The 20,723-nt window shown below is 47.0% G+C and overlaps 1 protein-coding gene across 1 annotated transcript in view; it reads left to right on the forward strand.

The window, feature by feature from the left end:
- The window catches only part of akt1s1 (AKT1 substrate 1 (proline-rich)), a 30,223-nt gene extending 18,261 nt beyond the window's left edge, over positions 1-11,962 (forward strand). Inside the window, exons 3-5 of the mRNA XM_078430341.1 lie at positions 5,193-5,276; positions 5,857-6,011; positions 7,083-11,962. Coding sequence (XP_078286467.1) covers positions 5,193-5,276; positions 5,857-6,011; positions 7,083-7,226 — 383 coding nt within the window. The 3' untranslated portion in view covers positions 7,227-11,962. The remainder of the gene's footprint in view (positions 1-5,192; positions 5,277-5,856; positions 6,012-7,082) is intronic.
- The last annotated feature ends 8,761 nt before the right edge of the window (positions 11,963-20,723 follow it).

The raw sequence follows: 20,723 nt of genomic DNA on the forward strand, positions 1-20,723 counted from the left end.
CCTGGTCCTCTTGTAGCCACGTCTCAGTGATCCCTACAACATCATACTTGCCCATGACTAACTGAGCCTCAAGCTCATCCACTTTATTTTTTATACTACGCGCATTTAAGTACAACACTTTAACTTCTGTATTTACCTCCCCTCTCACATCGTTCACAATTGGCCCTGCCCTTAATTTCTTTTCCCCTCTAGAACTTCTGTTCCCATTCTTCTGAGAGTCTTTTGCAATATCTCCTGTATTCCCTTTTACCTCATCTTCATATTCACAATTTGTTAACCCCTAGGTGCTGGAGGAGGCCATTCGGCCCTTCGAGCCAGCACCGCCATTCAATGTGATCATGGCTGATCATTCTCAATCAGTACCCCGTTCCTGCCTTCTCCCCATACCCCCTGACTCCGCTATCCTTAAGAGCTCTATCTAGCTCTCTTGAATGCATTCGGAGAATTGGCCTCCACTGCCTTCTGAGGCAGAGAATTCCACAGATTTACAACTGTCTGACTAAAAAAGTTTTCCCTCATCTCCGTTCTAAATGGCCTACCCCTTATTCTTAAACGGTGGCCCCTGGTTCTGGACTCCCCCAACATTGGGAACATGTTTCCTGCCTCTAACGTGTCCAACCCCTTAATAATCTTGTATGTCACCCTGAGTGCTGGCAGAGCCTTGACTTGATGGGTTACTAGAAAAATCTCAACCGAGCCCTGTTTCTGTGGCATTGCACTAGAGAATTGGGCTGTGTTTTTGTGTTCGCTAGTAGTGCCATACGGTTCTGGCCTTTAGGGAGATGTTTGGAGATGATGTCAAAATGGTTGAGAGGGGAGGGTCTGTGGGCTGTGAAGCAACATCTCACCCGTGAGTTTGCAAGGCATTGGGTTTGGACAGAACAGTGAAAGTGAAAATCGAGGCATTGTTTTACAAATGATTTTGAGACTGATGTGGGCCTTGCTCAGTGGATTACTTTAGAATGACCTTGCTAGTGATTCTCAATTTAAGAATCCACAGATGTACCTAACAGAAGCTGATGGTGATATGTGATTAGCTGCCTTGCTAGAACTATTACGGAATCTCAAAATGCCACAGCCCTGAAAAGAGTCCATCAAGCTGGGGGCAGAATAGTCCAAAGATAGACACAAAATGGTGGCGTAACTCAGCAGCATCTCTGGATAGAAGGAATGGGTGACGTTTCGGGTCGAGACTATATTCTTCTGGGAATTAGTCCACTCCTTCCTATTTCTCAATGCTTTTCTGATTTCATTTTAACGACCTTCACTTTCTTTCTATACAGAGCTGGGTGTTGTAGTGTGTCTGCCTGTGTTAAACGGACCGACCAGTTGTGAATTGAGATTTGATCCAGATTTTCCATTCATAAAGCAAATCCCCCAAAGAAGCAGAATGATATCATACTGCTAGGACGTACACACACACACAGTACAGTTTCCAGTGTCATTTGCAGTAACTGATCCACGGGGTCTCTTTCTCCTGAAGTGTGTGTTTGTGTGTGTGTGTACTGAATTGGATTTCCCTGCTGAGAGATGTGATACAAGCTGCATAACACTGGGTCATCTTTCAATAGACTCTGATGAACTCTAATCAGGAATAAGCTACAGCAGTTTGCATGCCCTTTTAACAGGAGCCAGATTTAAATAGAGGCACTTTAAGCTGTCTGATTGAACGATCCCTGATCAACCATGTGGCTGCTGCTCTCCCACCGCCCCCAACCTTCTCAACTTGCTGCAAGGTCATGTCCCAGAATATCCTTTCTAATTAATAAATTCCTTGTTCACTTCCTAATAAAACTGCAGTCTTTCCTCACGAAGGGCCTTGTACTAGATACAAATCCAATAGACCATAAAATGCCGGAACAGGAGTTGGTTGTGAACCCCTTTGAGCCTGTTCTGCATTCATGATCTGACATTCTCGCCATCCACTGTCCTGCCCTTTTTCCCCAATAATCCTTGGCTCCCGAATTGAATATTTCCTTCCAAATGATTACAAGTTCATTCTTGTTAGCCTCGTGTACCTAAAGACTCCTCCATCCACAGCTCTGTGGCAAGGAATTCTAAAGACCTGCAACCCTTTGAGAGAGATTCTTCCTCATCCTTGTCTTTAGAGGGTTCCAACTTATTCTGAGACCCTGCCCTCATTCCCAATCCTCTCGTGATGAACTTTCTATAACATTTTTCCATTAAAATACTGTAACTTTTGTTCTTTCCAGAATAGCAACTTCACATTTTTGCACGTTATACTTCACTAAACAACATTTTGCCCACTTGTATAATCTATTAGAATATTTCCATAAGCTACCTTCAGCCATGATCGCATTGAATGGCGGTGCTGGCTCGAAGGGCCGAATGGCCTCCTCCTGCACCTATTGTCTATTGTCTATTCATCTGAATCTCCATAAGTATTTTTATTATCGTAAATAAATCTGAAATAAATATTTCCATAAATCTGACATGCCAGACAGGTGCTTCCTTCCTCTTGAGTCATTAAAACATTAGATAGTTGTGGATCTGATACTGTTCCCTGTGGCACCCCCAGCATTTACAGATTGCCAAGTTGAAAATGACCCTCTTGTACCAACTTGCAGCTTCCTGTCTGTGCCAATTTTTGTTACATCCAACACCATGGGCTTTTCTGACAAACGTTTGAGGCATCTCGTTCGATGCCTTTCATGAAAACCAAATACATCTCCTGATTCCTTATCCACTGATCGAGCTTCCTCAAATTTAATAACTACTGCTAAAGTCTGTCAGACGATATTTTCACTTCATGAAGTCCTACCAAACTTTGTTTCTTTGTTTAATTTAGCTTAATTTTTCCAAGTTTGCTGCTTTTATTTCTATAACAATTAATAGGATTTTCTCAGCGATAGTGGGTTTGGGTGATCTGATTTGTTTTTTGGCCTGTGTTTTGTTTTAATATTCCCAGAGCATTAGAAAACTGCCACTTCTCCAGCACCTTAAAGATTATAATTATTCATCCATTACTGTTTGAGAGGTTAACCCTAATGCGAGCCATCTGTGCCATAGCCCCATTTAGTTTGCCAGTACCAGTTCTTTGGGTATAGTATTGATTGCCATCCCAATGTTATTCAGTATTAATGGATGGTTATTCAATTTTAAAGACCGATCCAAAATGCTTTAATTCTTTTGTATTACTGCTCCTTCTCAAGGTGATGAATGCTTACTTGGATCTCTCTCTCTCTCTCTCTCTGTTTGTTTTTTGTTGAAGAGGTTGCCCTCAGTTTATTTTCTAATACATTTATCATCCTTTCCTGGATTCTGACCTTATCCTACTCTTGACTCTTCAAGCTTACAACAAACCTTTTGTCTTGTACAGCTTTCTCTTTCAGCTTAATCACCTCAAACTTGTTCAGTTATTTTCCCTACTGGAATACACGAGTGCCAAAATGGCCTCCTAAATATTTGCCTATGACTCTCCTATTGATTTCTCGGCCCAGTCCACTTTAGCCAACTGTCCTTCTTCCATTTTCATTCCTCTTATTAAAATTAATCTTTGAAATGGAATTAAAAAATTAATCATATTACAAGTTCATAAGTCATAGGAGTAGAATTAGGCTATTCGGCCCATCAAGTCGACTCCACCATTCAATCACGGCTGATCTATCTCTCCCTTCTAACCCCATTCTCCTGCCTTCACCACATAACGGCGCGGCGCGGCCGCGGGACACCATTCTGCTTTAGTTAAACATTTTGTTCAAGATGGCCGCGCCGTTGTGTTTGGCTGCCTGCCACTGTATGTTTCTTTTTTTTTTTTCCTAATCAGATGTGCAGCACTTTGGTCAACGTGGGTTGTTTTTAAATGTGCTATACAAATAAAATTGACTTGACTTGACATAACCACTGACACCTGTACTAATCAAGAATCTTATCTATTTCTACATTAAAAGTATCCATTGACGGCCTCCACAACCTTCTGTGGCAAAGAATTCCACAGATTCACCACCGTCTGACTAAAGAAATTCCTCCTCATGTCATTCCCAAAGGAACGTCCTTTTAATCTGAGGCTAAATAGGATTCTGAGGAAAAATGGATCAACTGCAATCTCATGGTGGAGTGGACTTGTTGGGCCAAGTGCCTTAATTCTACCTCTATGCCTCGTGATCTTATAGTCTGAAGTGAGTAGCCTTTATAAATCTAGAGCATTCTTTACAGGAGTGGTTACATTAACTTGTCGGCTGTACAGTAAGGAACCAATCTGAACACAGGTAGTGCTTATAAACACCAATAGCAAGGTAATTTTTGCTTTATTGATATTGGTCGAGAGAAAAGTCTTCACCAAAATTGGGTAAAATTCCCATACTGTTCTCAAACCAAGCTATGTTGTTACTGGACAATATGCTTTCTACGGTGCCACTGTAAAACTTTGTAGGAGTCGCTGGAAACGTGCTGATTTTTCTCGGACGATAGACACAAAAAGCTGGCGTAACTCAGTGGGACAGGCAGCATCTGTGGGTAGAAGGAATGGGTGACGTTTTGGGTCAAGACCCTTCTTTTCGACCCGAAACATCACCCAGAGATGCTACTTGTCCTGCTGAGTTACTCCAGCATTTTGTGTCATCTTCAGTGTAAACCAGCATCTGCAGTTCCTTCCTGCACATGCTGAATTTTCTCGGTCTCCTTGGGAAGTTGAGGTGTTGATGTGCTACCTTGGCTGTTACCTCAATGCGGTTGGTCCATGACAAATCATTAGTAATATTAATGCCGAGGAACTTGAAGCTCTCGATCTTTTCCACTTCTGTACTGTTGATGCTTCTTCTTCTTGCGTATGGCGTGCACAGCCTAAAGTTGCAGGACAAGGGTAGACATCCAGGCCAGGGCAGCATCCTGTCAGATGCTGACTGGGGCATGTACTCCACCATATTTCCAGAAGTCCACAACTAGCTGCATCGTGCTGACATTGGGGGAGAGGTGACTGTCCTGACACCGTGTCACTAAGTTCTGTATCTCCTTCCTGTACTCTGTGTCTCATCCTTGTTCACCACAGTGGTGTTGTCTGCAAACTTGCATTAAAATTGTCAGTCGTTCATGTTCAAATGTATTTTGCCAGAGCCCTCTTCCGTTCGTCGTACCCCTAACTTGTTGATGTCCATACACTTGAAGGCTATGCTCTTGCCTGCCTTTACGTCACATTGTGTTAATTTAATTTCTCTTTTCCCCTCCTTCTCCAGCTATTTTCACGATGGACGAAGAATCGACCAGTCAGGATTGTGAGCCCTTCTTTGAATCTGATTTGGATGGTGAGAGCACAGATGGTGAGTCCACAGGGTAAACTGCAAACCATGTAGAATGGAGTAAAGGCCAAGTGGGTAGGGGAGAGCTGTGTTTACTCTGAGTGATGTTGCTTTCAGTGGCTCACTGGTCTCCTCCCATGCACTTCAAAAATTACTTTGAGAGCAGGAAGGCACAGTGGCGCAGCTGGTAGAGCTGCTGCCTTACATCGCCAGAGACCCCGGTTCGATCCCGACTACGGGTGCTGTCTGTACAGAGTTTTTACGTTCTCCCCCTGACCTGCGTGGGTTTTCTCCGAGATCTTCGGTTTCCTCCCACACTCGAGATGTACAGGTTTGTAGGTTGATTGGCTTGGTAAATGTAAAAATTGTCCCTCGTGTTAATGTGCGGGGATCGCTGGGCGGCGTGGACCCGGTGGGCCGAAAGGGCCTATTTCCGCGCTGTATTTCTAAACTAAACTAAACCACTCGTACGTGGGACATCGGTTACTGTGTACCTGAATGTGGTGTTGTGCGGCTCTGAGTAATGCAGTATCTTGTGGCTAATGGATGGCTTTCCTTTCTCCCTTTCCTCTCCCCCCCCCCGCAACCCCATGGCTTGCAGATGGAAGTTTGAGTGAGGAACTTCCAGTCCGTCCACAATCTCTATCTCAAACAATGTGTCATCAATATGCCAAGTCCTTGCCCGTGTCAGTGCCCATCTGGGGATTCAAGGACCTGACACCAAAGAAGTTTCACGATGGGGATAATGAGGAACGGGTAAGATGTATTCTCTCTCCAGCAAGCTTGATGTTTACTGGTACACTGAAGATTTATTTTATTAAATGTCGTCAATAAAACTGACCAAATTGAGTCAGTTGAGTCAGCTGTTTGGCCTTTTCGGAAAGGGCGTGGAATACACTGCAAGGTAGTGTTAGTCTCTATTGAGTGCAAACAATGAAACCATTTTGTATGACTAGGAGGCTGACAATGCTGGAGTAACTCAGCGGGTCAGGCAGCATCTTGGGAGAGATGGAATGGGTGACGTTTCGGGTCAAGACCCTTCAGACTGATGTCAGGGGAGGGGGCGGGACAAAGATAGGATGTAGTTGGAGACAGGAAGACTGGTGGGAGAACTGGGAAGGGGGAGGGGATAGAGAAGGAAAGCAGGGACTATCTGAAGTTGGAGAAGTCAACGTTGATACTGCTGGGGTGTAAACCTGTATGACTAGGATTTGTATTCTCATTGAGTTTGGGTGCAGTGAATTCTTTGAGGAGCAGGCTCTTTCTTTGAGGAGAATTCTTTGACCAAGCGCAGGCTCGGCGATCACTTCGCTGAACACCTGCGCTCGCTCCGCATTAACCAAACTGATCTCCCGGTGGCCGAACACTTCAACTCCCCCTCCCATTCCCAGTCTGACCTTTCTGTCATGGGCCTCCTCCAGTGCCATAGTGAGGCCCACCGGAAATTGGAGGAACAACAACTCATATTTCACCTGGGCAGCTTGCAGCCCCTTGGTATGAACATCGACTTCTCCAACTTTAGATAGTTCCTCTGTCCCTCTCTTCCCCTCCTCCTTCCCAGATCTCCCTCTATCTTCCTGTCTCCACCTATATCCTTCCTTTGTCCCGCCCAGTGTGAAGAAGGGTCTCGACCCAAAACGTCACCCATTCCTTCTCTCCCGAGATGCTGCCTGACCTGCTGAGTTACTCGAGCACTTTGTGAATAAATGCCTTCGATTTGTACCAGCATCTGCAGTTATTTCCTTATAGAATTCTTCGAGGAGCCTGGCTGATTTTCTTGCCACGACTGACTTGTGACTGACACCTTTTTTTCCTTCCTGCCTTCAGTTGCCTTCGCCGGACTTGGACAAGATTGCTGCCAGCATGAAAGCCTTGACCATGAGCGTGACGGACGGCACCGAGATGTTTGGCGACCTGCCTCGACCTCGGCTCAACACTGGTGACTTTCAGAAGCCCTATCGGAAGTATTAAAAGCACTTTTCGATCCCTCCCTCCCTGCCCCGTCACCCCGAAACGCCTCAACCCCACCCGACACTACAGAGATGCTTCCTGTGAAGCAAGATCTTACTGGCCAGAAGTCTGTTGCAATTCATGGCACTACATGTAGCATTTAAGGTTGTGAATGACATGACTGGTTCGAGTTGATTCTGTAACTTTTTTTTTTTGCGCTGAAGGAAAAGTATAAACTTTATAGAATATTTCTGATAAAAAGCATTGTTTCAAGAATCTGCCTTTGTCCTAACTTGTAGGTCTTTCTCCTTTTTCAATGTGTGCCCGCAGCTTTTAAACAACCTAACTGGTTCCCTTCACTGAGCTGGAGCAAGAATCTTGACCGCTGGTTAAGGTTGGAGATCTAACTTATCCAAGGGGATATATTTGAAACCTTGGTGGTTCATTCTATCGAGACCAGAATTTTAACTTTTTTTTTCCTTTTTGAAGGGGGTATAATCTCCTTGCGTGGAATATCAAGCACTCTCTGTGCAGACCTTCCCCCTCCCCACCCTCAAATAGCCCCCTCCCTAACCTTGTCAGTGCAGCTTTGTGCTGTGCTGACAAACGTGTAGTCAGCAGTCTGCATGAGTTCAGGTAGGAACAGGATCCTTCAAACATTTTATTTGTGCGTGCTGCCTCCGCTGCCAACTGAGAATGCAACTGAGTCAGCTTGGAGGCATTGTTCAAAACCACATTTCAAGGATCTGATCATTTCTGGAAGAAATGATGGAATTTAGTACCTTGCCGACTTGATAATGCTTTTTTTTTTTTTAAAGTGTTTATTTTTAAACTACATACTTCCCCCCGGTGATTCTTAAAAGCCAAGCAACTCCTGAAATAAGATTAATTTTGTCATGGCAGCGAGACTGACTTGTTCTTCTGGTTAATCTGAGGTAAATCAATGTGTTCCTGGTGTCCTGATTTGCCAATGCTCCTTCTGTTACATCTCTTGCGGTTCTTTGCCTCTTCATTCGGCATCTATTGATGGCGCCTCCTTCAGGTGACCTGATAAAACGTACTGCAGTATGCATGAAGTGGGTTTGTCAAATGGAGGCCATCAGCTGCCTTTGCCTTGGAGGCCGCCATATTGATTCTGTGCCACCTTGTGGTGCATACAAAAGGCCACCCAGCTTCTTTTGAGACGTGTCTCTCAGCAGATATCATGGGCACGGTGGAACTGCACTGCTCCATTCTCACCAGCACAGTCCCACAAACCAAAGAAGTCCCAATCCTCTGAATTGATGGTGCACACTTTTGTGCCTGAGTTTAAAATAAGACGGAGGACATTTTATGGCCTTTAACTGTTGACTTTATCGTGCATGGCGATGCTTGCACCTCGGTGATTCTCATCAAAGTGACTGGCTTGCTGGTCAATACCAGCACAGTTTGGCTGGGAATTGTCAACTGCAGTAAGAGGGGCCTGCTCCAGCTTGCTTAAGATGCTGCCATTGAACAGGTTGCCATAGGAACTGAATGCTGCTTGTTCCTGTCTTAAAATTATAAAGAAAGCTCTCGCCTCTTTCCAAACAACTCCAGACCCCTCCAACAGTCGCTGCAGCCTATCCTTTTGTTTTAAAATAGAAAAACTGTTTTTCTGCTCCCAGCTGAAGAAAGGCTTTGCAATGCAAATGTTGAATTGATTTCCCTTTTTGTTTGCCTAGCTTGTTGGCTAACCTCACTCAATGTGCTGTGGCCACCTGTTTATAAACCTAAATGGTTTGTGTGATGCCTTTTTTATTTGTGGTTTGGGAGCTGCTGTGTGGGTTTTCTTCTCCTTGTTTCATTTCAGGCTGGCTACAGTGCTGCTATTGTGCTGGCTTGTATCGGCAAAAGTTGTCAAAAATTGGGTTAGCCTCACCCCCTCCCATTCTGTCACTACCTCTGCCTTCCACAGAACCAGCCGTGTTGCCATCCAGTCGTCTCGAGACAGGGGTAGAAAGTCTGGGCCGCCAGGTGCAAGCGTTTGGGGACAGAAGAATAACAACCGCGTTTCAACTTTGTTAGGAGACCCAAAATGCTGGAGTAACTCTGCGGGTCGGCAGCACCTCGGGAGAGAAGGAATGGGTGACGTTTCGGGTCGAGACCCTTCTTCAGACTGAAGAAGGGTCTCGACCCGAAACGTCACCCATTCCTTCTCTCCGGAGATGCTGCCTGACCCGCTGAGTTACTCCATCATTTTGTGTCTGCCTTCGATTTCAACCAGCATCTGCAGTTTTTTTTTTTCCTTTCAATTTTGTTAAATGGTCATATCAGAGGGCATTGGGTGTTGTCAACATCTCTCTTCCCACCAATGAAGGCGGATTTTTTACTCTTAGATGGTTTGCAACTGATGAATGAAAAACGCACCAACAAATTTCAACCTGAAGATCACTGGTATGAGTCCCAAACAGTTGGTCTGACTCTCCTTTCTATTAAATCACCGGATCCAACAATTAACCATCTGATAAAACATTCCCCGAAGACTGGCCTGCTCTTGAGTTGGGTGCACAAATTTTGAATGGAGTTCTTGTTGCACATGAACTCACCGCACTGTCGACGTACTGCAGCTGTCCCTGCACATCACTTTGGATTCCACTTCCCACATTGGGAGAGCATCCAAGGAAATTTAATTCCGGCAAATTTTTGCCGAGCTCTTCGACCTTGGCTGCTTTCCCTCCAGCCTCTTGCCTGGGCAATCGAGAGGTGGGGGCTGTGAGATGAGTGTGGCAGTGTTACAATTTTCCATGCAGTTCGTGCTCAGTGTTTCCATATCGGCCATTCCTCCTTTACAAAGAGGAACGTGTAAACTGTGACTGATGGATCTCCCAATATGACTTGAGGGCCCTGATTGGGAAGAGTGTGTTTGAAAGATTGAGCCCCCTTCCACAAAAATGCTGGGCAGAAATGGGGAAGGCTTGGCCTAGTTCAGCTGGCACATCCTTCGTACCACCCTGCAGTCACCCAAACAGGTTCCATTGATGTCACAATGTGAGGCCTTTGAACTGTGGGCTGGGCTGATGTTACTGTGCACTGGTTGCTGACACTTGCCATTCATGCAGTTGGGATTTGCCTTCACAATTGGAGTCTGGCTGCTTCCACGGGTTTACGCAATGCTGTTTCACACAAGACTTTCCTCCCTGTCCCCACTGACTGAGCATCTTTGCCTAGTGCAGCCTTCCCGTTTCGTTCTGCAGCTTGAATCCCTCTGTGATTCCTGCCTCGTGAACCCACATCTGCTGCAGGCTCCATCCAGCTGTGAAGTGGGACCGTGGAGAGTCGCAGAGTTTCTTGCACGACGGACTCGAGTGGAAACTTGAGTGGAGTAGGGGCTGGCTGTACCGTGGTTATGTTGGCAGGAGGGAAGGAACAGCTAGAACAGCTAGACTTGCTCCACAGTCGTGACTCTTGAAGCCCAGTTTCTGTTTAAAAGCTGTGTGAAAACTCTCGCAAAATTCGGTTAATCCCTAAAAAAAAAAAATGCTTTATATTTTTTTTAAAAAGAATTAAATTGGCTGTTATTGAGCACCTAGAAGGAGAAACACCTTTCCATCCATATTTTTTCTCATTGAAGGGGGGGGGGGGGGGCAGATTTGGGTTGAGCTCTAAAGGCTCTGTACACTATAAAGGGGCTCACTGTGCACAGTCCCTGTTTGTTGATATAAAATGGCAATCTATTTTAAAACGTAGGCCTCTGGCAATTGAGCTCCTGGTGAAAAATAAAGTTCAACTGTGATCTCTCTGCCCCATTTTTTTGAATGAATTCCTGCAGTGTTAACTCCAGCTGACCAGTTTACCCGTGAGAGAGGCAGTGAAGGATACCTCTCATCCTGCCCTCGTAGAGTTGGGCGGGCAGAAAGTAAGTTGGAAGAGTGCCGAATGTCTTGCTCCTATTTTAATCCGTGCTGATCCACCACTCCAATGGAGCTGTGGGTTACCTTGGACGCAGATTTAAGGCAGTAATTAATGAGCTTCTATCGTTGGAGAAATCTCTGCCTCTGCCAGTTGCAAGCCCTGTAGTGCTGTGTAATTAAAGACTCTGAATTCTGCTTAGTTTTTAATCTCTGGTCCGATGCTCAACATCTGGTCCTTGGTTAGTTTTTACACTGGCTGGATTTGGGCCCTTCTTTCCGTTACCATCACACATGTGGAAGTCCCTCTGTATTTTTGTTTCACTTTCAGCCGGCCAATCTCTCTTTTTAAATGCTTAAAATGTCTGTGTTTTAAAGGAATTGGGGCAAGCTGGGATGCGAATGTTTGGTCCATCTATATTTTCAGACTGCCTCTCCCCCGAGTTATTTTGAAGTAACTTCAGTTAGGAATAAGAAATACTCTTCCCTATTTAGGATTGCTACTGTTTCCAAAAGTTTTCTCGATATCAATTGGGCTCTTCTCTTTTCTGGATGTGCCACTCTCTACATCTGCCCTCCCCATCTGGTAGCTGGAGTGTCCTTCAGAAGGAGTTCTCTTGAAAAGGAAAGCTGGACATTGTAAATCACCTTGAGACTGGATAATGCAGAGGTATCTGTCGTTGAGCAGGTGTACTGCCATGCATGCGTTCACAGCAGACCTCCGCACCTTTAGAGACCTCCCAAGTAAACATTTTTTTTTGCCTTTGGAGATGTTTAACTAACTAACTAACGAGACAATTGCTGCTGAAAATGTGAACAGAAAATGGTGAGAAACTGACAAAAGAATATGGCTAATTTTTTTAAAAGAATAAAGTCAAGTGATTATTACAGGTGTGACTTGTAATTCTTTCAACACCACCTGCGGGATAATGTATTCCACGCGTGTTGACTTGCCTCTGCCCAGCCACAGAACACAGAGCGGTACAGTGTAAGAAGGAACTGCAGATGCTGGTTCACACATAGAAACATAGAAGATAGGTGCAGGAGTAGGCCATTCGGCCCTTCGAGCCAGCGCCGCCATTCAATATGATCATGGCTGATCATCAAAAATTCAGTACCCTGTTCCTGCTTTTTCCCCATATCCCTTGATTCCGTTAGCCCCAAGATCAAAATCTAACTCTCTAGAATACATCTCTAATTCATTAACCTCCTGAGATGCATGTCTTTGGGATGGGGGAGGAAGCTGGAATTCTGGGGGAAATCCCATGTAGTCACAGAATGTCCACAGCCTGGAGGAGTTCCTTCAGCAACAGACTGGTTCCACCAAGATGGAATGCATTCTCTGAATGCATTCAAGAGAGAGCTAGATAGAGCTCTTAAGGATAGCGGAGTCAGGGGGTATGGAGAGAAGGCAGGAATGGGGTACTGATTGAGAATGATCAGCCATGATCATATTGAATGGTGGTGCAGGCTCGAAGGGCCGAATGGCCTCCTCCTGCACCTATTTTCTATGTTTCTAAGATGCAGCACAGAACCCCACAAGAGATGAGGCTTGTATACACTGGAATTTAGACGGATGAGAGGGGATCTTATCGAAACATATAAGATTATTAAGGGGTTGGACACATTAGAGGCAGGAAACAAGTTCCTAATGTTGAGGGAGTCCAGAACTAGGGGCCACAGTTTAAGAATAAGGGGTAGGCCATTTAGAATGGAAATGAGGAAAAACTTTTTCAGTCAGACAGTTGTAAATCTGTGGAATTCTCTGCCTCAGAAGGCAGTGGAGGCCAATTCTCTGAATGCATTCAAGAGAGAGCTGGATAGAGCTCTTAAGGATAGCGGAGTCAGGGGGTATGGGGAGAAGGCAGGAACGGGGTACTGATTGAGAATGATCAGCCATGATCACTGAATGGTGGTGCTGGCTCGACGGGCCGAATGGCCTCCTCCTGCACCTATTGTCTAAGAGACCCCTTTCCCAGTGGCTATCAAACTGTACAACTCCTTCCCCTTCTGTCATGAGGTAGACCTCCCCCCTCTCTCTTTCCCTCCCCCCTCTCTCTTTCCCACCCCCCCCCCCCCCCCATCCCCATCTTTGCACATCCCCGATCTTTTCCACTCATCACTTTAATTTCATGTATCTTGTGTTTTATGACAGTTGGCAAATCAATTTCCCTCCTGGGATAAATAATGTCCTATCGCATCATGATGTGCAAACTCCACGCAGCCCACGATTGACCACAGGTCATGAACTGTGACCCAGCTATGTTTCTGGCTCCTGCAAGCCGAGGCTTATTGATGTAGTGACAAATAACCCAATTTGATCTTTGCGATACTGCTGAAACAGGAATGGTAACAAAATGAGTTTGTCGTCTAAGGCTCGAGCTCGGTGAGGCGTAGGTACAATGGAAATCTAGCGTGCAGTAGCAACATCACAGGCACGTAGCTGCAGAGAGCGCGTAAAACAAGGCGGCGAAAAGAGAGATGTTAGTGCAAAACACTGGTCTGAAGAAGGGTCTCGACCCGCAACGTCATCCATTCCTTCTCTCTAGCTTTATTGTGTCTATGGTGTAAACCAGCATCTGCAGTTCCTTCCTGCACATTGCAAACAAGTCCCTGGTTGTGTGATGCATGGTCCATAGAGATGGCCGGCTTCTCCTCTGCATCTGTTTATCTCCCATGACAGCTGTTTCTGTGATCCTCCCCCCCCCCCCCCCCCCCCCTCCCCGGGCTGTTTTTGTCCATCTCTGGACTGTAGGGGCCATTTGGTTGGTGAACAATCCACTGGAGCGGAACACTTTTAACATGGTGACTGCCTCTATCTTTTGAGTTGTGGACAAGGGCTCCCCAATTAAAATCCCCAGAAGTTGCTTGATGTTCCAGTGGGCGCAGGAGCGTGGAGTGTGGGTGTCTGCAGTGCAATGTGAAACTAAAAGCTTCCAACCTCTCCAACCTTTGGCCCACTGCAAATTGGAGAAACAGCATCTCATATTTTGCTTGGGCAGCTTACACCCCAGTGGTATGAACATTGATTTCTCTAACTTTCGATAGATCCTCTGTCCCTCTCTTTCCCCTCCTGCTTATACTCGCTGGAATTTAGAAAACTGAGGGGGGATCTTATAGAAACATATAAAATTCTTAAGGGGTTGGAGAGGCTAGATGCGGGAAGATTGTTCCCGATGTTGGGGAAGTCCAGAACCAGGGGTCACAGCTTAAGGATAAGGGGGAAGTCTTTTAGGACCGAGATGAGAAAACATTTCTTCACACAGAGAGTGGTGAATCTGTGGAATTCTCTGCCACAGAAGGTAGTTGAGGCCAGTTCATTGGCTATATTTAAGAGGGAGTTAGATGTGGTCCTTGTGGCTAAAGGGATCAGGGGGTATGGAGAGAAGGCAGGTACAGGTTACTGAGCTGGATGATTAGCCATGATCATATTGAATGGCGGTGCAGGCTCGAAGGGCCGAATGGCCTACTCCTGCACCTATTTTCTATGTTTCCCAGTTCTCCCACTGTCCTTCCTGTCTCCAGCTACATCCTATCTTTGTCCCCCCCCCCCTCTGACATCGGTCTGAAGAAGGGTCTCGACCCGAAACGTCACCCATTCCTTCTCTCCTGAGATGCTGCCTGACCCGCTGAGTTACTCCAGCATTTTGTGATGCCTTCGATTTGTACCAGCATCTGCAATTATTTTCCTACATAACCTCTGCTGAGATCACCAGCTGTCTCTAAGGCTGGTGCGTTTTTAACAGTGTGGTCCTAATTATGCTCTTGAATCAGCCTCTGGGATTACTGAGTGGAATAATTGTTGATGAACAGCCAGGGATCTGCAACCACAAATCTTTTAATGTGCTAGTGGTGGATTTGCCTTCCTAACTGTGTACGCTGAAGTCTAGCCTTGTTTTTAACCGAGGGCCAATCTTGCTGTATCATCAGTCTTGTTTCACACAGCAGAGGAGCCTGGGGATTACATGGTGCCAAGTGCTGTCTCCCCCCAAGGATCTGAGATGATTGCACGACTCTGGTTTATAAGTAACAGCCGGATTAAGCGATTTCTCGTGTTCTTTCCGCATCTAATTTGTCCAGTGGTTTAAGGTTGTAAGCCTCCAACGTGTAATTGGAACACAAATGGGGGATTGTATCCTCTCCATTCTTCTCGCTCCCTGTGCGGCCTGGTGTGTGAGGGTAAGACGACAAAATCTGGCGTAACTCAGCGGGACAGGCAGCATCTCAGGAGAGATGGAACGGGTGACGTTTCGGGTGGAGAAGGGTCTCGATCCGAAACGTCACCAATCATTCTCTCCAGAGATTGTGCCTGTCCAGCTGAGGTACTCCAGCATTTTGTGTCTATGGTTTAAACCAGCATCTGCAGTTCCTTCCTACACGTGGTGTGTGATGTTAATGGACCACCTGATTAGTTTACAGTGCAGGGCATTTCGAACTTTTTAAAATATATATATATTCTCCAACCTCTAACAGCTAAAAGTGTAAGTTCTGAAAAACCCTTGTGATATAAAGTGCTCAGAGTGACGCTACAGAAGGTTAGAAAGAAAACCTTTGCATCAGCTGCCTCCTCCCTTCAGTTTAGTTTAGAGATCCCTGCACATTAATGCTATCCTATCCCCGCACATTAACTTCTAAAGTGTAAATGAGGCACCACTCATTATTTCCAATAGCACAATTTCCTAAATCCGCCTCTTTGTTCTGATTATTGTTTCTCAATTTTTAACCTGTTAAGAAATACCAAATAAGGTACAAATGGGGCTGATTACCACTTCTTGATTAGAAATCAATAGACAATAGGTGCAGGAGGAGGCCATTCGGCCCTTCGAGCCAGCACCACCATTCAATGTGATCATGGCTGATCATTCTCAATCAGTACCCCGTTCCTGCCCTCTCCCCATACCCCCTGACTCCGCTATCGTTAAGAGCTCTATCTAGCTCTCTCTTGAATGCATTCAGAGAATTGGCCTCCACTGCCTTCTGCGGCAGAGAATTCCACAGATTTACAACTCTGACTGAAAACGTCATTCCTCATCTCTGTTCTAAATGGCCTACCCCTTATTCTTAAACTGTGGCCCCTTGTTCTGGACTCCCCCAACATTGGGAACATGTTTCCTGCCTCTAATGTGTCCAACCCCTTAATAATCTTATATGTTTCAATAAGATCCCCTCTCACCCTTCTAAGCTCCAGTGTAACCCCAATGACGTGTCTGCCTAGCCTTTCTCAACATCGGAGGAGCATAGGTGATTGCATCAGCCTCCCATTATCACCGGGAGCAAGTTGACATTTGGCACTTTGGATTTCTAACATCTTGTCCTGTGTATTTGGAAACAAACATATACAAGCCGAGTTGCTCCAGTCTTTCAACATAAATCGAGAACCATCACAACTCCCATGGACTTGACCAACATTTTTGAACTGGTGGACTACCCTGCCAAAGGATCACGCCTCAATTTCAAAAATATTTACAGATCATGTTGTCAAGCCTGGAAATGGTACAGAAAAGATTTACAGAAATGTTGACAGGGCTAGGGCTTCTGAGCTAGGGAGAGGTTGGGGCAGGCTGGGACTCTATTCTGTGGAGCGCAGGAGGATGAACGGTGATCTTATTGAGTTGTATAAAATCATGAGATGAATAGATCGGGTAGATGCACAGAGTCCCTTGCCCAGAGTAGGGAAATCGGAAGACCGGAGGACATAGGTTTAAGGTGAAGGGGAAAAGATTTAATAGGGATCTGAAGGGTAACTTTTTCACACAAAAGGTGGTGGATGCATGGAACAAGCTGCCAGAGGACATAGTTGAGGCTGGGACTATCCCAACATTTAAGAAACAGACAGGTACATGGATAGTAGGCACAAAATGCTGGAGTAACTCAGCTGGACAGGCAGCGTCTCTGGAGAGAAGGAATGGGTGACGTTTCAGGTCGAGACCCTTCTTCAGACTGATGCATGGATACATGGATAGGTCAGGTTTGGAGGGATATGGACCAAACGCGGGCAAGTGGGACTAGCGTACCTGGGACATGTTGGCCGGTGTAGGCAAGTTGGGCTGGAGGGCCTATTTCTACACTGTATCACTCTATGGCGGGACTGTCGTATGTTCAAAGACTGGAGCAACTGGGCTTGTAGACACTGGAATTTAGAAGGATGAGAGGGGATCTTATTGAAACATATAAGATTATTAAGGGATTGGACACGCTAGAGGCAGGAAACATGTTCCCAATGTTGGGGGAGTCCAGAACCAGGGGCCACAGTTTAAGAAAAAGGGGTAGCCCATTTAGAACTGAGATGAGGAAAAACGTTTTCACTCAGAGAGTTGTGAATCTGTGGAATTCTCTGCCTCAGAAGGCAGTGGAGGCCAATTCTCTGAATGCTTTCAAGAGAGAGTTGGATAGAGCTCTTAAGGATAGCGGAGTCAGGGGGTATGGGGAGAAGGCAGGAACGGGGTACTGATTGAGAATGATCAGCCATGATCACATTGAATGGCGGTACTGGCTCAAAGGGCCGAATGGCCTATTGACTATCAAACTTTTAAACACACAAAAAAAAAACAAGTCCGAGAAGCGTTCAGAGATGTTGCTGAAATGGATGGATTTGTGTTCAGGTCTCCGGACATGGCGTCAAAGCCGTGACTTTATGTCTCTGTTTTTTGTTTTTTTTTAATCAAAAATATTTATTCAAATATTAAAATAATATATACAATACAATAAAACCAAAACAGAACCCACCACCAGAATACTATACAAACAAATATACCAATTGGAACTATTATACAATTATATTACAATCCCCATCCTGCATACATCCAATCCCCCGCGGTGCCCAGCGGTCCCGGAAATCCTCCAGGGTGCCCGTGGACAGCGCGTGGTCTCTCTCCAACACCACCCGGGCGCGGATGGACGTAACCCCGGAAAAGGGGTAGGCAGCCGGCTCGGGCAGAGCCCTCTTCAGCTTGGCGCCGTGAGTCGCGGATGGCCAGTTTGGCCAAGCCCAGGAGCAACCCAACAAGGACATCTTCGGCCCTACCCTCTCCCCTACGCACAGGGTGTCCAAAGATGAGGGTGGTGGGTGTAAAGTGCAGCCAAAAAGCAAGGAGCAGCCCCTTTAGATATTGGAACAGGGGCTGCAACCTCACACACTCCATGTACACGTGGTACACAGACTCTTCCAACCCGCAAAAGTGGCAGGCGACCTTCTGTCTGTGTGGTGAGGCAGCGACCCACGGAGAAAGTTGAAAGTCCGGATAACCCAGTCAATTATAGGCTGCGCAAAGTGCAGACAAATTAATTTGCAGGGGGGTGGGGGGTCGGCCACAGATGGTTGTTGTGCAAATGACGCAGAGAGATCACAGTGCGCATAGTTGGGGACTTGGGTCACTTGGCCGGCTGACCGTTCAATGGGTCCTCTCTGCCCACTTCAACCAGCGTTGCCACTCTTAACACCCGTGACAAATGCCAGCCCTGGTAAGTCCCAATATTCACCTGCACCTCCTCCAACCTCATCTATTGCATCCGCTGCTCTAGATGTCAACTTATTTACACCGGCGAAACCAAGCGCAGGCTCGGCGATCGCTTCGCTCAACACCTGCGCTCGGTCCGCATTAACCAAACTGATCTCCCGGTGGCCGAGCACTTCACCTCCCCCTCCCATTCCCAGTCTGACCTTTCTGTCATGGGCCTCCTCCAGTGCCATAGTGAGGCCCGCCAGAAATTGGAAGAACAGCACCTCATATTTCGCCTGGGCAGCTTGCAGCCCAGTGGTATGAACATCGACTTCTCCAACTTTAGATAGTTCCTCTGTCCCTCTCTTCCCCTCCTCCTTCCCAGATCTCCCTCTATCTTCCTGTCTCCACCTATATCCTTCCTCTGTCCCGCCCCCCCTGACATCAGTCTGAAGAAGGGTCTCGACTCGAAACGTCACCCATTCCTTCTCTCCCGAGATGCTGCCTGACCTGCTGAGTTACTCCAGCATTTTGTGAATAAAGCCAGCCCTGGGAAGACGGGCTGAACCTCCTCCTCTTCAGGAGCCACCTGGTGCCACTTGATGCCATCCCCTACCCTCCCACCAAGGCGGCGAATCTGGAATCGGTGCGCAGTTGGCATTGTCTGTTGTGTCTGCAGCTCTTCCAAGCTTCCCTAGTTGCTCCACTTTTGTCCGATCTTTCCTTGTTTATGGAATTCCCTGCCTCAGAGTGGAATTCCCTGCCTCAGAGTGGAATTCCCTGCCTCAGAGTGGAATTCCCTGCCTCAGAGTGGAATTCCCTGCCTCAGAGTGGAATTCCCTGCCTCAGAAGGCAGTGGAGGCCAATTCTCCGAATGCATTCAAGAGAGAGCTAGATAGAGCTCTTAAGGATAGTGGAGTCAGGGGGTATGGGGGAGAAGGCAGGAATGAGAATGATCAGCCATGATCACATTGAATGGCGGCGCGTACAGGCTCGAAGGGCCGAATGGCCTCCTCCTGCACCTATTGTCTATTGTCTTTGTCTCCAGCTATCCTGAAGATGGGCACTAAAAGCTGGAGTAACTCAGCGGGACAGGCAGCATCTCTGGAGACGAAGGAATGGGTGACCTCTCTGGTCGAGACCCTGAGTTTGAAGAAGGGCTCCGACCAGAAACGTCGCCCATTCCTTCTCTCCAGAGATGCTGCCTGACCCGCTGAGTTACTCCAGCACTTTGTGCCTGTCTTTGGTTTAAACCAGCACCTGCAGTTCCTTGGTAGACACAGAATGCTGGAGTCCCTCCTAGTTTAGATTAATACTAAACTATTACTCATCGGAGCAACGACTCGGGCGTGAAGGGGTTAAAGTAGAGAGAGAGAGAGAGAGACCACTTTATAAAAGAGCTGGTGGCGGGAGGTGGAGACTAAAGCGAGACATTGCGAGCTTCAATCATTCAGAGGCTCCGACAAGGGGATCAGAGGAGAGAGAGAGAGAGAGAGAGAGAGATAGAGGGGGAGAGAGAGGGGGAGAGAGAGAGAGAGAGGGAAGGAGAGAGAGGGAGGGGGAGAGAGAGGGGGGAGGAGGGGGAGGGCAGGAGAGAGGGGAGAGAGGGAGAAGGAGGGGGGAGAGAGAGGAGAGAGAGAGAGGGAAGGAGAGAGAGGGAGAGAGGGAGAAGGAGGGGGGAGAGAGAGTGGGAGAGAGGGAAGGAGAGCGAGAGAGAGAGGAGGGGAGGGAGAGGGAAGGAGAGAGAGTGGGAGAAAGAGAGAGGGAAGGGGGGGAGAGAGAGGGGGGGGGGAAGGAGAGAGGGAGAGAGAGGGAGGAGAGGAGGGAAGGACGGGGAGAGAGGGAAGGAAGGAGAGAGAGGGAGGGGGAAGGAAGGGGAGAAAGGGGGAGAGAGAGGGGAGAGTGGGAGAGAGAGAGAGAGAGAGAGAGGGAGAGAGAGGGAGAGAGAGAGAGAGAGAGAGAGGGAGAGAGGGAGAGAGAGAGGGAGAGAGAGAGGGAGAGGAGGGAAGGAAGGGGAGAGAGATAGAGAGAGATAGAGAGGGGGAAGGAGAGAGAGGGGAGAGAGAGATAGAGAGGGAGAGAGAGGGGGAAGGAGAGAGGCCTCCACCATCCGTGGGTGGGTGGGTGGGTGAGGTAGCTGCCAAGCTGCCCTTGTCGTGTGTCGGGCCGGGCCGGGCCGGGGAGTCGGTGATCCCGTCACCCATCTACAG

Source organism: Rhinoraja longicauda, chromosome 40 (assembly GCF_053455715.1).
Source record: "Rhinoraja longicauda isolate Sanriku21f chromosome 40, sRhiLon1.1, whole genome shotgun sequence".
Lineage (NCBI taxonomy): Eukaryota > Metazoa > Chordata > Chondrichthyes > Rajiformes > Arhynchobatidae > Rhinoraja > Rhinoraja longicauda.